Source organism: Ceratotherium simum, chromosome 6 (genome assembly GCF_057802395.1).
Source record: "Ceratotherium simum simum isolate JZ-2026a chromosome 6, ASM5780239v1, whole genome shotgun sequence".
Taxonomy (NCBI): domain Eukaryota; kingdom Metazoa; phylum Chordata; class Mammalia; order Perissodactyla; family Rhinocerotidae; genus Ceratotherium; species Ceratotherium simum.
Genome location: NC_141905.1, coordinates 37,205,321 through 37,221,460, shown reverse-complemented (window position 1 = coordinate 37,221,460; position 16,140 = coordinate 37,205,321). Strand labels below are relative to the sequence as shown.

Genomic DNA, 16,140 nt, shown 5'->3' with positions numbered 1-16,140 from the left:
GTGCTAGGTAAAACATATCTCTACAAGTCTCTTAAAAATGGAGAGATATGTCTTCTCTCATTTCTTCTTACAGGATACTTATGAAATATAGAAATGAGGTCAATGAGTACATACATTATGCTAGAGCATACAAATAAAGTCAAAAGATGCCTTTAAGCTCACCAGTCTTTAAAGAACCACACCATTACTGCAAGAACATACAGCCCACTTTATCTGAGATAAAAAAGTAATTTACTTACCACTATTACCATTGCTCTGCAACTTCAGTTTACTTTTTTCTTTGGCACTCCTGCTGAGAACCCCATTGGGTTTTGAATCTTCTTCTATTTCACCTTTTCTCTTCTGCAAATCATTTTGCTTCTTTTTGTAAGTTGGCTTAGGTTGCCTTTTAGTCCTTTGCTCTGACTTGCTTTCACTTTCATCTGAGTCTCCACTTTCAGAGCCAGATTCATAAGTTCTTTTGGCTTTTCTCCTATTGACCTTATCATCTTTTACATATTTATCAACTATGATCTTACTATCTACACTATTTTGTATATCATTAGATGTAGAGGCTATTAAATTGACAGAACATGGCTTAATAATTTCTGATACAGAATTCCCTGAATTTTCCATTTTATTAGTATTTTTATCTTCTTCTGAATGTCTAGTAAGCCAGGCCTTTTTCAGTTTAGTATGGTAGTTTGGTTGACTTGTCTGGGATACTTGCCCATTTCCTACAGAGTTTGCTTTGTTTATTGTACTACAGACTACAGTGCTATCCAAGAGAAGGGAGGCTGAAGATGTCTGATTTTTCATAGCATTAGGCTCAGTCTCACTGACGTTACTACTTTTATATTGAGCTGCAGCCAATGCTGCCTTGTGCTTTTTTAAATGGATAAAATCAGTTGCGCCTGAGAACCCAGAGCTGGGCTGAACAGCACTTCCTGTCTTACTACTGGATGGTGTAACTGGAGCTGTGGTGCTGACCCTGCATTCCTGTGTTTGAGCCACTGAATGACTGACACTTTTTGAAGAGGTACATTCTAAAGACTTAGAGGCCAAAACAGTATTTGATAAAGAGTAAATTATTTCTGAACCACCCCAGCTGGAAACACTGGTGGTAGTGGCAGCAGATGTGAATACATCCGTTTTAGTATTACACATTATATTTACAGCAGACGTAACTGAACTGGGAACACTGCCCTGTGAGACAGCCTGCAAGTTTTTTTCGGGTTTTATGTGAGCACTGTCTGAATTCACACTTGGCAGAATGATTCTTCCAGTCTCTCCAGCTTCTGCTGGTTTGAGGCAATCTGTCTGATTTGCCCCAGCTGAAGATCTTTCACTAACTCGATCTTTGGAAGCTAACTGCATTGCTGGCATGCTATCAAGTTTTGTACTAGAAGGTGGACGTACAATGACAGATGCCATAGCAGCCTGTGACTTTCCACTGCTTTTTTCCACATGCCATTCAGCTTTCTCTTTGCTGAGGTTATTATTAGATTTCCACATTTCTGTCAAACTCTTTTCAGAACTCTTAAAATTTGCCTGAGAGTCTTTTGGCTCAGGAATTAGAGTTGGAGGCTTTTGTGATTCTTGAACTTTCCCACCAGCATTTACAGGCATCACTGGAGTTAAAGTTGGAGGGGAAAGGCTACTATAACTGCTTTCCTTTCTTTCCAGGCTGTGATGGATTGGTGGGTGAAATACTGGTGCTCTATGTAAAGCAGGCATGCTCCGGAGTGTATTTGTGGAAGAAACTGTCAAATGGGTAGGACTTCTACTACAATCATTTCTGAAGGTTGTTACTGAATGAGAGGCAATTTGATGGGAAAGATGTTCTGGTATCTTGCCTACTAAACCTTCACTTTCCGGTTGGTGTTTAATCAAAGGTGGAGGCTTTGAAAGAGATGATATAAATGAAGTCAGAGTTTGAGGATTAGCTGATGCAGCAAGGGTATTACTCTGTTTTTCAGTGTAAATATTTGAAACTTCTTTGGATGGGTATGACCTTGGTGGTTCATTGACCACACTATTAGACAATGTTGTGAAATAGTTACTTTGGGGCAAACTCTGAGGCACTGAGTGCTTCATTTTATAAAGATCTGATACTGAGCATTCTACATCTTTGTCTTGTTTGATGACATGGCTTTTAGGGCTAGAAGAAGATGATGCTACTCTGGAATAATTCTCTCTCTCACTCTCAAGCCCCTTGATTTTAGTTGTAAAGGGAGCAACATCAATACTTTCTTGAAGAATTCGACGGTGTTCCTCCTTATATTTGTTTACTCTCTCTCCTGTCTCCTGGGGTGGTCTCTGTAATTGATTCAATACAGGATCCACAAAATGCCTATGCAAGTGACCATCTTTTCCAGTCTGTGACCTATTTAGATCCAGGTCATTTTTTGCTGATGTGGATGCAACAGAACGTAATGGTTCAATAAAAGCTTTCCTCTCCAATTCTCTATCAAGAAAACACACAAAGGTTTTTGTAACCACTTTTTGTTGTATGATAAAAAGATAGCTTCTATGCAATATCATTCTATTATAAAAGTAAAACATGACTTTCCTTTCAGGTACTCTAATATTATCAAGTAAATCAGAAAGTACATCAAACAGAAAGAATAGTACTTATTCAAAGCCATTTAAAGACATTTATTAACTTAAAGTTACCTGTTTAGAAAGTGAATTAAGAAAAACTATAAAAGACAAGGTATTTATAAGTTTTTAGCACCGGTGAACTTACTCTTTATGATGATCTACTAAACTTTTTGTCAACGGTGGACTGGAATGCGCTGTAATTTTAAGAGGACGATGAGGCTCTGCACTGGAAGGTCTGACAGGAATGTGACTAAGTAATCCAATACCATCTGCTGAGCTCACAGGGGTTGGCTGATGTAACCAAGGACTAGGAGAATTCTATTAAAAAAAAAAAAAAATCAGACTTCAATTACTAGAGAAAGCTAAACATGATACCACAGTAGGACTTTAATAGCAGTATATTTATGAAGCATGTGACTTTTTCTAAATGCATTTTATAGAAATATTCAGAAAATAAGTAACTGACATAATTAGATGGATTTTTTCATATGATATAGAAAATTAATCAGCATTAAAATGGTAATTTCCAGAAATTTCCAGAAATCTATTTTACTGAATGCAGATCTTGAAGTCATTGCCTTTAACTAATAAAGGATGTAAAGAGAACCTAGCTTATAAGATTTCCTAAGATTCTAACACCAAAAGAATATATGCTGCTAATAGAAAAAACAGAATCTGTTGTTCCTAAAATACATTTCACCAGAAATAGAAATATAATCAAGTTTGTCAATTTTTGTCATCAAAAATAATAAACTTTTCCAACGTAACTATTTACTTAGAATTGACAGAAAATTAAATTTTCAAGGCCCAACTGTACTCCAATTCACTATAAACTATAAACACTGCTGGACCATTAAACTTGGAGGTGTGGAGGTATAACAAAATTAATTTTTTATATATCAATACATTGCCTTTCTCATACTGAATATTTGGTGACATTTATCTTTATGTTGAGACGTACAACTATCTAATTACATGCTTAAGGATAGTTTCTATCCTATAACTCACTGACATTCCTCCAGAACATGCTTTGCGGAGTTATACTTCATTGAGTCAGATATTGAGAAAATATAATCTTTTGGTTTTAACGAAGGGAATAAATTTTACATCTCAAAATGGTAATGCAAAAGCATTATGATATCACACCAAAGATATGCTGCTGTAAAGTTACTTAGATTAAAAAGATAATTATAAACGATAAACCTCACATAGGAAAAAAAAAAAAAATATATATATATATATATAAACATATATGCACATAAGGATCATTTGAACATATGTTTAAAAGGCTTCAGTTCTACAAGATCCAGAAATCTTAAGTTGTAATTAATTATGGCAGTGAAAGTTATTGACTATAAATTATCATAAAAAATTATTTCCGGGGCCCGCCCAGTGGTGTAGTGGTTAAGTTCGTGTGCTGAACTTTGGCGGCATGGGGTTCACAGGTTCGGATCCTGGGTGCAGACTTACATACCACTCATTAAGCCATGATGTGGCAGCGTCCCATATACAAAATAGAGGAAGACTGGCACAGATGTTAGTTCAGGGACAATCTTCCTCAAGCAAAAAGAGGAAGATTGGCAACAGATGCTAGCTCTGGGACAGTCTTCCTCACCAAAAAAAAAAAAATTCCTAATCGTTTCTTCACTTTAATTCACAATACTAGGGTTAAGAGATCCTCATATTTGCTCAAAATGTTGCTTAAATTTACTCCTTTATAATTCTATATAACAAATGAAAATCTGATATGCTTGTTTTTAGTTTAACAAGTTTATGACCAGTTAACAAAACATCTTATGCCCTTATAAACATGGAGGCTAGATGACACATACTGAAAGAGGTTCCTACCCAAGTAATTTCTAATAATTACTTTTAGATCTGTTTTCCAGGGTTTGGAAGTTATGGAAGAAAACTCAGAACTATTTGCCAGCTCTTGGCTCCCATGTGATCCTCTAGCCTGTCTCTGTCCAGTATCAGCTGCAGCTACATTCATGACATGTGAAAGGGTCAGAGAAAAAATGTTCCTGTGCTGGGCACTTGCGTCATCAGGCCTGCTTTCAATTCTGGTAAAGAGGATATCGCAGTGATTAGTGACTCTTCATTAACTTCAACTATGTAATGTACACATTCTAGTAAGATCCCACTTACCACCAGTTCAATGGCACCATCAAGAATGGGAATGAGAAGCTTATGATCAATACAAGCACAATTCTTCTAGAATTGAGATCCTGCCAACAACAAATGCAGGGATGCTGGTACAGAATAAATTGTGGCATTCACTGGTGACTTCAGTAAAGAAGGCCAAAGCTCACACGAAAGTGGAGCCAAAAGGAGTTGATCTTTGCAATGGGAATAAACCACAAGAAATATCCTTCAAAATTGTTAGAACTCCATCTTGCACCACTAACCACTTGATGCCCCTTACAACCAAGGTCACTAATCACAATGTGGGAATCAAGGAAGGACTTATCACCACAGTCTATGTCATCACTGCTACCCAGAATATGGTAACAGCTCCTCTGACAAAATTCTGGCTGCCTTGCATCTACTGCCTTGCATCTACTGCCACAACTAAGGCTCTATGTAAGCAGTATTATGCCTCAAGTAAATGAGAAGCTCACTAGCACTGTCTTCCAAATCACCACCTCTAACATATCTACCGTGGATCTCACTCAACTTGAGAAAGGTATCAGAAATACTCATGTTCATTGCAGCATTATTCACAACAGCCAAGGAGTGGAAGTAATCTCACTCAACTTAAGAAAGGTATCAAAAATACTCATGTTCATTGCAGCATTATTCACAACAGCCAAGGAGTGGAAGTAACCCAAAGTCTGTCAACAAATGAATGTATAAAGAAAATGGGGTATATACATACTATGGAATATTACACAGCTTAAAAAATAGAAAATCCTGTTATGTGCTAAAACATGGATGAACTTCGAGGACATTACGCTACATGAAATTAGCCACAAAAGGACAAATACTGTGTGACTGCACTCAAATGAAGTATCTAAAGCAGTCAGAATCATAGAAACAGAAAGTAGAAAGGTGGTTGCCAAGGACTAGGGGGAGGAGGTAGGAGAATTAATGTTTAATGGGTACAGAGTTTCAGTTTTGCAAGATGAAAAAGTTCTAGAGATCTGTTGCACAACAATGTGAATATCCTTAAGATTACTGAACTGTACACTAAAAATGGTTAGGATGGTAAATTTAATGTTAAGTGTTTTTTACCACAATAAAATACATAAATAAATAGTGTTAAAAAGATTCTCGGGCATACTCAAAGAGCATCCTGGGCTATACCAAGGACTAAGTTGTCTCCTGGAATTTAACAGTGACACTCATTTCCTCATTTTTGATACAGGGGCTGGTAATGCCCTCAACAACCATTTCTTAGTATGAAAATGAATTTGGCTGTAAAAAACACACAGCCCATGAAGGAAAAAGAGCCCTATACCACCACTCTTTCAGGTAGAGAATCTCAGCCCCAACTTTACTCCCAAGTATCTGGACTCTCCAACCCTGGCACCCTTAAGAGAACAAGGGGCTTGGAGAATCATAGCTTGTACTACACCATCAATATAATGTATCTAGCTAGGGAATATAACAGTTTGTCTTTTAAGAATAACTTGATAATGCATATCAAAATCTTTACAATTTTATATATATTTTAATCCAGAAATTTCAATTCTAGGAATTTAGCTGAGCAAAATTATTATGGATATATACCATAATTAGTTATGAAGAGATACATTCTTCCTAACAGGTATATTAAAAACAATCTAAGAAGTTTTATTTCTTTAAATTGGCTTTTTTATAAATAGGATTTTCTGAGATTTCAGCTTCCATAACTCCAAAAGTTACTAAGCATCAAAAGTTTCATTATAATTGGAAAAACTGTTTGAAAAATTCTAATACATTTTATAATTAGAAATATAAAAAATTAATGGGATAATGAAAAAGCACTTGTATATATGTTGATTAATAAATATGCACTGATACGTGGCAAACCATAGCATAACTTACCCTCCTTAATGAAGATTCAGTATTAACTGCATTTTCTGGGTGAACCCACTTAGAAGAAGGTAGACCAAGTCCTGAGTATGCATGTGTTCCATTTGGATATTGCCAAATAATTGGATAAAGTCCAAGCTGATTATACGAAGCAGAAGGATGGGCTTGTCCAAGAAGATGAGGTGACTGGTGCTGTAACAATTGTTGCTGTTGCTGGTGTGCTAGTGCTAAGTGGCTCAAGCTGCTGGCATGAGCAGTCTCTAGTCGTGGGTGGCCACCAAGTAAGGAGGCAGTAGGCACTCCAGGTAACACAGTAGGAAGTAAATGAGGGTGATGAACAGAATGGTGTGGACCACTAGTCAGAGGGTGAGTGTTAATGGTAGGTATTGGAGTCTGACTGGATGATCCAGCCAGTAAGTGGGGTGTAGGAGTTAAGGCAGGGTGATGGGTACCTGGATTTAAACAGCTTCTATGGGATGAAGAATGAAGAGGAAATGGATGCTGGTTTAAGAAAGGAGAAATGTGATTAGCTCCTGTTTCTGAACCAATGAGTGCAGGATCTCTGTAAACTGTGAAATGCTCATTTTTATCAATGATAAGAGGGCTCTTTGTAGTTTCCAATGTACTGCCTCGAGTGGGAACTGGATGAAAACTGCATCTTGATAACTCATGTTCTATCTTACTTGCCAGTCTTCTTTCACCAGCAGCTTGGCTATTCACATAAGCGGCCTTAGACTTTACAGAATCAGGAGAATGGGTAATTTTAGGTTTAACAACTTCAGGTGAGGGATTAGATTTTGTCTTGTGAGCATCTACTGAAGTATTAAGTTTAGATTTTATAGTCTCTGGGGGTGGACTTTGCTTATGCAGCTTATCTTCTGTGACAGAAACTGTGCTTAGAGATGACATGTAAGAGACATGCTGATTTTTCTCTTTTTCTATATTCAGGTGATCATTTCCTGAACAAGCATTCCTAACATTTGATTGAGTTAAATCTACTTTAATTACATCACTGACCCAGCTCTGGTCAGAATCTTGTTTTGCTGTTTCCAAGTATTTTGCATTTGCAATTGAATGTTTTGAATCACTAACATTAGGATCCATTTTCTGAAGTGTCTGAAGGCCAAATGTACTTGAGTTTTCCTGAGCCACCTTTTCCAAATTAGTGTCATTCGTAATATCAATAACACATTTTGGTGTGGGTGGTCTGGATACGAACTTCTCCTTTGGTAATAATTCCACTGTATGTGTTTTTTCCATAGTGCATTCCTGAAGAAGTAAATCATTGGGATTATGATCAGAAAGTGTGGCCTGTTCTGATGAATGGATAATCATTTTTTCTTGAAGCTGCGAGTCAACAGACTTCTGCTTCTCTGCTTCTTCATGTGTTTTATCTTCCTGTATTTGATCCCAGGGAGGCTGGCTATCTATTAACGTCTCTTCTCTTGCCTTCTCATTATTCTGGGATTTTCCTTCTTCTCCATTTATCTTTGAAGTGTTTTTATTTTTCAACTCATTCTCTGGCTTCTGCTCTGAGGAATTATTTATTATTCTCTTATGTGAATTTTCTGAGTCACTGCTCTCAGAAAAGTCTGAAACATTCTCAGTTCGTAGTCTTTTCATATTTAGTTTCTTTTCATCCTCTTCAGGTTTCCTTCTTTTATTCATCAACTGTTTTTTACCTTTAGGATTTTCTGAAAGATTTAAAAAAGAACAGTTTTACTTTTCATATCGATAAGTATATTTTAAATGCATTTTTGTTTTATTTGTTCTCATTCCCTTAAAAAGAAGTGGGTCCTACCTCCTCGTGCTATATAATCATATTTTTCCTCCTTCATCTTCTCTTCATCTGGTATACTGCTATCTGAGCCTTTCCTCTTATTTGGACGGATATTTCTTTGTTGCTGTTGCTGGTGTGTATTCTGTTTTGGTACAGCAGCTTGGGAGTTCATTGCTGGTCTGGGACTATTCGCTCGGGCACGTGTATAATGACCCTAAAAATAACCAATTTAACAATTATTGTTTACTACCTGATCCTAAGTAACCTAAGGGAAAATATTTAAAAATAACCCATCACTAACAATATACATACGTGAACAGCGTTGCTATTTTGACTGGCACGACACCTTCGCCGTGAGGTAATGCCAATATTTTCACCTTTTAACAAAGAGTGAACAACATCATCTAGAAAGGTCATTTGAACCATAGAAGGATCGACATTCTGTGGTTCTAGTACCTAATCCATGACACAAAACAAGAACAAAAATTAAATCCAATCAGTTAGTCAATGTGATATTAGGTACAATTTCTTTACTGAGTAGAAATGTTTAGAAATCAGTTTGAGATCCTTAATTTATAAGACACAGTCAGACTTAAAATAAACCAGTTTTAATCATTAAAGATAAAATTAGCATTTTAACCTTCTGAAACCTACTGTTTCATCTGCTAACCAAAAACTAAAAAGCAAATATATCTATTGCAAGTACACATTGAAAAACAAGGATGAGAATTAATCAAGAGTATAATGCCAAGTCAGAAAATGTAATTTAGGGCCAGCCTGGTGGTACAAGCGGTTAAGTGTGCGCGCTCTGCTGCGGCAGCCGGGGGTTCGCAGGTTCGGATCACGGGCGCGTACCGACCCACCTCTTGTCAGGCCATTCTGTGGCGGCATCACATATAAAGTGGAGGAAGATGGGCACGGATGTTAGCCCAGGGCCAGTCTTCCTCGGCAAAAAACAGAGGAGGATTGACAGATGTTAGCTCAGGGCCGATCTTCCTCATGAAAAAAAGAAAATGTATTTTAAAAATAGTAAGTAATTTTCAAAAAGCAGCTATAAAATAAAACTAAGAAAGTAGAGCTTAGGAAGAAGAAAATGACAAAAATTGTGTAAATGAATAATAATGATAATTTGAAAAGGCAGGCTAAAGAAAGAACTATTTTAAAATCTAAAGGCAATTTTGTGCTTCCTGAGAGGTGAAAGTTTGTCACCTTTTTAGGAAAAAGAAAATACAGTTAAACAATATAATTTATTTAGCATTTTGACTAAAATTTTAACCAAAACATTTGAATTGTTTATAAAGGCGATCTTATTAATTCAGATACTATCCACAATTCACTCAGGTAGGAAGGTGTAAAGATCTATTTTTTTCAGGTAAATAAACTACAGCTTTAGAAGATTTAAAACCAAAACTTTCAGACTGTTATTTAAAACTCCACATGAAATTTGTATCCTTAATACACACCAAACTTGCCAGAAAACTAATAAAGGGAGCATACTGACTCTCAAATTTGACGTGAAAAGAACTACAGTGTGCGTTGAAAGCTTCATCAGTGAAAAGAAACCATTTGGGAAATATTTTTATTACTGGAGAGACAGAAAAGCTGAAACTTTAAGAAAGAAAATTTTAGCTGACCTAATGATAAAAAAAGACTAATCAATTAAAACAGTTTGATGCCTCTATTTCAGGGACTAATTTTATCAGTGTTGAAATACATCTGGCATCACTATCTCTCTGTGACCTGAAGTGACCTCTGTGTCACATCAGATACATTTAAACTTATTAAGATTATATGACTACCAAAAAACCTAGAGATGAAAATTATTTAGTGTCAACTGGTTGATCCCTTTTTCGAGGGGGCATGGAATAGGTAAATTATAAATCTCTTTTCAAAAATATTAGTTGGACTATTTACCTGATCATTCATAACGATCATGGTGCGAGTGAAGAGATCATGATGAGTAATTATGCCAGTAAACCACTGGGTGGCAGAGTCTTGTCTATATACCTTCACTCTGTATCCATTTAAGGAATAAGGACCTCAAAAAAAAAAACACAAGAAATAGGGTATCTTAAAAGAAGACATTTTCATTTAAGAACTACCTTTTAGGAGAAACATGAGCTATGTGACAGATGAGTAATATTACATTCAAATATTAGTTTTTTTAAAAAGTGAATATATGTTAAGAGCCAGATCATTCTGTAGTTATCATTAAACACTCTAGTAGACACACATACTTCTTAACTCAATGGAAATAATACAGTACTTTAAGTCAGAAAGAATGCTTCTAGGATCATGAGTTAATAGGAGAACAGTACAAAACGTAAAGTTATAGTGGTCTAGAAAGCAGTACAGTTAACAAAGCTACTTAAGGTTGAGGTACGTGACTACACAGCCGAACATCGAAAGGTAACTTGGCACTTAATGTCTGAGTCTTCTAGTTGCCAAAACTTTATAATAAGCAACTATAAATTTTGATTCCTCTGTAACAGCTAAGAAAAGCTGCCACAAGTCATAATAGTAGAGATTATTAAGTGAATTTATAAATATGGCACTAAAATGCTTTTTTGATACTTTTGGCTTAAACTCACTTTTGTAAAGGGTATCTATATGTAGGCATCCTTTAGAAAACAGGGAAGGATTAAATAAAAAATATCAGTATATATTCAAACACGCCTATTAAAACAAAAGTCACTCCACAGAAGAGGATAATAGAGATGAAAATTTCTTCAATTCACAGGTACTAAAATGGTATCAAATACTCGAAAGTTTAACAAGAACTGTGAGGGGGAGAAAACTGGTGCACCTTAACGACAGTATTATACATAAACAACTTACAAAGTGCTTTCAAAATTTTCAAGTGCCTATTTAATCTCCAACTCATAGATACTGTTTTCCCTTTTATAAAAATTAAGAGAGTGAGGTTGATAGGTTAAATTTTTAAGTGAAAGAGCTAGGACTGAATTTATTTTTCTGATTCCTAGGCTGATGCTTTTTTCAACAGTTATAAGACATTTAACATATCAACTAATGGTTTAATATTTATTTGCCAGTTTAAAGAAACATCTATGCCAATACCAGCCTAAAATACAAATCAATTAACAGATCTGTAGAAAGCATATGACCTGTACGTTAAATACATTTTTAGCCATAATCAACTATATAAACTCTAATGTTTTCTAACTATGGAAGAATAAGACTCCAAATTATTTTTTCTGAATGTCATATAGAAAAAGCTTATAAAATAACTCCAAATACGACCCATTTCCAATTCCCATTAGCACACCATCTTAACTGCCTTGTTTCGATTTGGAGTTGGCCTCATGTAATTCTGCTTAGGATGGACAGGGACTCTAGTGCCTTAATCTTCTCACCTCTAAGAATATGATGAGGAAACAAAGTTATTTAAAAAAATACTAGCATGCTTTCTTCAATAAATAAATAGCTAGGAAAACAAGAACAAATGGAGAGACGGGACATAACATATTTGTACATAATTTTTGGATCCCCTAATTATAAATAAATAAAATAAAAATATAAGTAAATCAATCCTTTGATCAAAAAATCATTTAAGGCATTTACAAGACAAATGGAAACTTGAAGCTAAGAATCCAATATTTGATATTAAGGAACTATTAATTTTTTCGATGTAATAATGGTATGGTGGCTTGGTTTAAAAATGTATAGAATGCAGCAATGTTTGAAATTTGATGCAAGTAAATGTGAGTGGTGGATGGGACAGGATCTGCCCAAGTTCTATAGTTGTTGGGGCTGGGAAATAGGTACATGGAAGTTCACTGAAATATTCTGTCTCTGCGTATGTTTCAAATTTTTCATATTAAAAGTTCAAAAAAGATTTAGCTTAAAAAGAATTTAGTAAGTGGATGATCTGCCACTGTAAATACCCATACAAAGCAAAAACAGCCACAACTTTGAAATTATCTCTATTAATGTTTAAATTAAATGGCATGGAAGTTGAGGGCTGAGATAAATATGGGAATTTAACAATAAAATTTCTTTTTAAAAACATTCAACAAAATATCAGTACTTCATGCCATATTGTCCCAGTTTCAACTCAATTTCACAAAAAGCTTATATTTACAATATATGATTTTACTGACAGAAAAAGAAATCACTTTAGAATTGTAACACCTCACTGGTTTTAAAGTCACGTGTTGTAGACAAACTTGTAACTTACTAAAAAAGGAAACAAAACTAAGACTAGTATTGCGGTCATTGCTGAGGAAAGCAACTGAAATAGGCCACTTTTATCAGATACCAACAGCATTCTTCAAAGGAAATCAATTGTGGCTTTGGACAACCCTCTACTGCAAACAATACTTCCTTCTCCAGGAAGGACACACCTAAAGCATTCTGTAATACAGAAATTTTCCTATCAACAAAACACCTGTGTAGTTATAATTTCATGCCAGGCATTTAGCTCAAATTAGGTAATAAACTGGTGAAGTTATCACTATGATTTTGATTTTCTCTGGACTCTATATAACTCATAACATTAGACTGGGTCTTTTATTTATATTGCACATAACTGAACAACCAAAACCAAATGTGAGAAACTGCCCAGTTTCCAAAAAAAAAAAAATGAATTAATGCATAACTTCAAAATATTTACCTTGCATAAAAATCTCCTGAACCTTTTGTTCCTTTACCCAGACTTTCACTTCTTCCTGAAGTTGCGGGTTGTCCCTGAGAACTGGGTTTAGGTTGTCTATGTCGTCCTAGAATTACAGATTACAAGAAAGGTCCATGTTACGCTGTCCTAACATTAATGTTACCAACTTTCCCTCTTATATGTTCTAAGGGCTGAAGAAAATTCCTTGATCTAAATGTACGCAAAAAGACAAATTCATAAGTTATATTTCATTAGCGATTACATAACAACAGAGCATAAGAAATTAATCCATGGCAAGATTTGATCCTTGACAATCATGTCCTAAAGTCAAAATTTAAAATTTACTAATGTGGGGCCGGCCCCGTGGCTTAATGGTTAAGTGTGCGTGCTCCGCTGCTGGCGGCCCGGGTTCGGATCCCGGGGGAGGGGCGCACCGACGAACTGCTTCTTCGGCCATGCTGAGGCCGGATCCCACATACAGCAACTAGAAGGACGTGCAGCTATGACATACAACTATCTACTGGGGCTTTGGGGGGAAAAAATAAATAAATAAAATTAAAAAAAAAATTTACTAATGTGTTTTCTAACTTTAAGGATGGCCTTATATAGTCATCTTTTTAAAGGTTTCACTGTTAGAAGCAATATACAAACCAAACAGCATCCGGTCATCTAAGGGTGGTAGCAAAAGAACTGAGCTGAATATTTTAGTGACAATACATATACACATAGATGAGTCACATTCTCCTCGGAGAGGTTTTTTGGTGTGTGTGTGAGGAAGACTGGCCCTGAGCTAACATCTGTTGCTAATCTTCCTCTTTTTTTCGTTTGAGGAAGATTGCCCCTGAGCTAACATCTGTGCCAATCTTCCTCCATTTTGCTATGTGATGCCACCACAGCATGGCTTGATGAGTGGTGTGCAGGTCCATGCCCAGGATCCGAAGCGGCAAACCCTGGGCCGCTAAAGCCGAGCACGCAAACTTAACCAGTACGCCACCGGGCCAGCCCACTACAAACGTCGTTATCCACTGTGTTGATTGAAATGTCATCAAATTCAGTTCTACTCAAACTCATCTGACCAGTAACTTCACTGTTAAAGCTTTATTTTTTCCAGCCAGTGTCAAAGCATCCAGGCAATTAAAATTACATTACTGACGGTATTATCCTCATAACAGGGTGGATCTAGACACAGAAACAACCGGTTCTCTCTCCTTGGAAATGTGAATCACACAGTCACATGTTTTCCCACAATCTCTTGTTCCTCCACCGGACTTTTTGACATTCTGTTCTCTCTCTCGCAAAGCACCTCTGCTGCTCCTGCATTTGAGATCAGCGGCTGGAGCCCCAGAGTAGAGCTGGGAATAACAACAAAGCAGCACTGCCAATTGTGGGCCCTTTTAAAAGTGGACTGGCACATCATGGAAAGCAGTGAATAGAAAAGAGCTAAAGGTAGGGAATTATATCTGGTGAATAAAAATAATTTGGCAATTTGGAAAAGCCAAAAAGCGGCTGAAGAGAACAAAGAAGGACCCCTAATCAAGCAGGTCACACTTCACTCTTCTGCTCTAAAGTTGATCCACGTAAAGCTTTTCCTTCTCATCTCATCACTGCTTTAAGGGACTAACTACTTTCTATTTTTGGAGTAATATTGTGGTAAATACTCTGATTATTTTGTTTATACCTAGTGAACACCAAGAGACTGAAGTCAAGGCCTTTAAAGTTAACAACTATGTTCCTTGGAAAATATATAGATATGCTACTTCACAGCAGAAGGAAATACTAGAGTAGAAAAGTGTCATACAAAAACTAGGTATAAGTATCATTTTGGAAAAAAAAAGTCCATGACATGTCTTTCTTTTTGTAAAGAAACTTTCTAGCTATCTCTTTTCTCCACTCCCTTTTAATAATACACTGCATATTTATTTAACCTCATCATTTTAGGAATAGAAAATACCATGGAAAATTCAGACCCTCTTCATGCATACCAGGTGACAATCTAGTCTATAACACATAAAACACAGGAAACTCTCTATTTCCCAAGGAAAACCATTACCGTTTCCAGACACCTCTGACAGCTGTCAAGTTCTTTAAAAATCTTGCTCACTATAACTTCCATACACATACCCAAGCTTAACTCCTTGGAGTCAAACACAAGCCTAATCACTTTCCTAACTGATAGTCCTTCAAGCATTGGAATTCTGGTTTTATGTTTCTAAAGCCCTGAGTCTTCTCTAGTCTAAACACCCACCTGGATTACAATAGTTCTTCTCTTATTCTAGACATTTAACTGGCATGAAGAAGATAGGAACTTGTCTAGAAAACTACACAATCATATGGGTGTCACTGCTGACTTATACAATGTTCACTATGGTCTATTGCTCACAAACCTTTACATATTTGAGGGAAAGGGATATAAACTGCTATTAAAGCAGCATTGCTAATACTTTGTAGACAGGTACAGGTATAGTCTATAAAACCAGTTCCCTGTATTGAATTTTTAAACTTAAAACTACTGGGATATAAAATTTATTTGTTCAACATTTATTTATATTTTAGTCAACAAGTTAAAATAATGGGCTGTATTTCCAAGATCATTAGACAACATACAAATATATTTTCAACACTGACTCATTCATTTTCTAGTGGAAAAAGCATACCATTAAAAACTGTTAATTTGAGTCTATTTACTGAAATGACCTTATATAAATTCAAAACTTCTATGTATCAATTTCCTCATCTATTAAATAGAGTTACTACTATCTGCCTCTTTCCAGCTTAATGAATATGTTTTTATAAGACTATTTTTTCTTCTTTTTGCTGAGGAAGACTCACCCTGAGCTAACATCTGTTGCCAATCTTCCTCTTTTTGCTTGAGGAAGATTCACTCTGAGCTAACACCTGTGTCAATATTCCTCTATTTTATATGTGGGTCGCCTGCCACAGCATGGCCACCGACAAGTGGTGTAGGTCCGCGCCTAGGAACCAAAACTATGCCGCCGAAGCGGAGCGTGCCGAACTCAACCTCTAGGCCACGCGGCCAGCCCCAAAACTAGTTTTCTTAAAACATCCAATTCTGAATTATTGGTGGTATTGGATGACATGAATTACTAAATTAATTAAAACCCATGAA

General features: G+C 36.1%; 1 protein-coding gene across 9 annotated transcripts in view; it reads right to left on the bottom strand.

Moving 5' to 3' along the window:
* The window catches only part of JMJD1C (jumonji domain containing 1C), a 343,413-nt gene that overhangs the window by 32,815 nt on the left and 294,458 nt on the right, over positions 1 to 16,140 (bottom strand). For 8 of the 9 annotated variants that reach the window (XM_087432153.1, XM_087432156.1, XM_087432151.1 and 5 more), the window contains 7 exons: positions 13,014 to 13,119; positions 10,295 to 10,419; positions 8,693 to 8,836; positions 8,402 to 8,594; positions 6,613 to 8,294; positions 2,729 to 2,901; positions 240 to 2,446 (listed from right to left, as the gene is read on the bottom strand). In XM_087432153.1, coding sequence (XP_087288279.1) covers positions 240 to 2,446; positions 2,729 to 2,901; positions 6,613 to 8,294; positions 8,402 to 8,594; positions 8,693 to 8,836; positions 10,295 to 10,419; positions 13,014 to 13,020 — 4,531 coding nt within the window. In that variant the 5' untranslated portion in view covers positions 13,021 to 13,119. The remainder of the gene's footprint in view (positions 1 to 239; positions 2,447 to 2,728; positions 2,902 to 6,612; positions 8,295 to 8,401; positions 8,595 to 8,692; positions 8,837 to 10,294; positions 10,420 to 13,013; positions 13,120 to 16,140) is intronic. The other variant, XM_087432155.1, reaches the window with a different exon arrangement.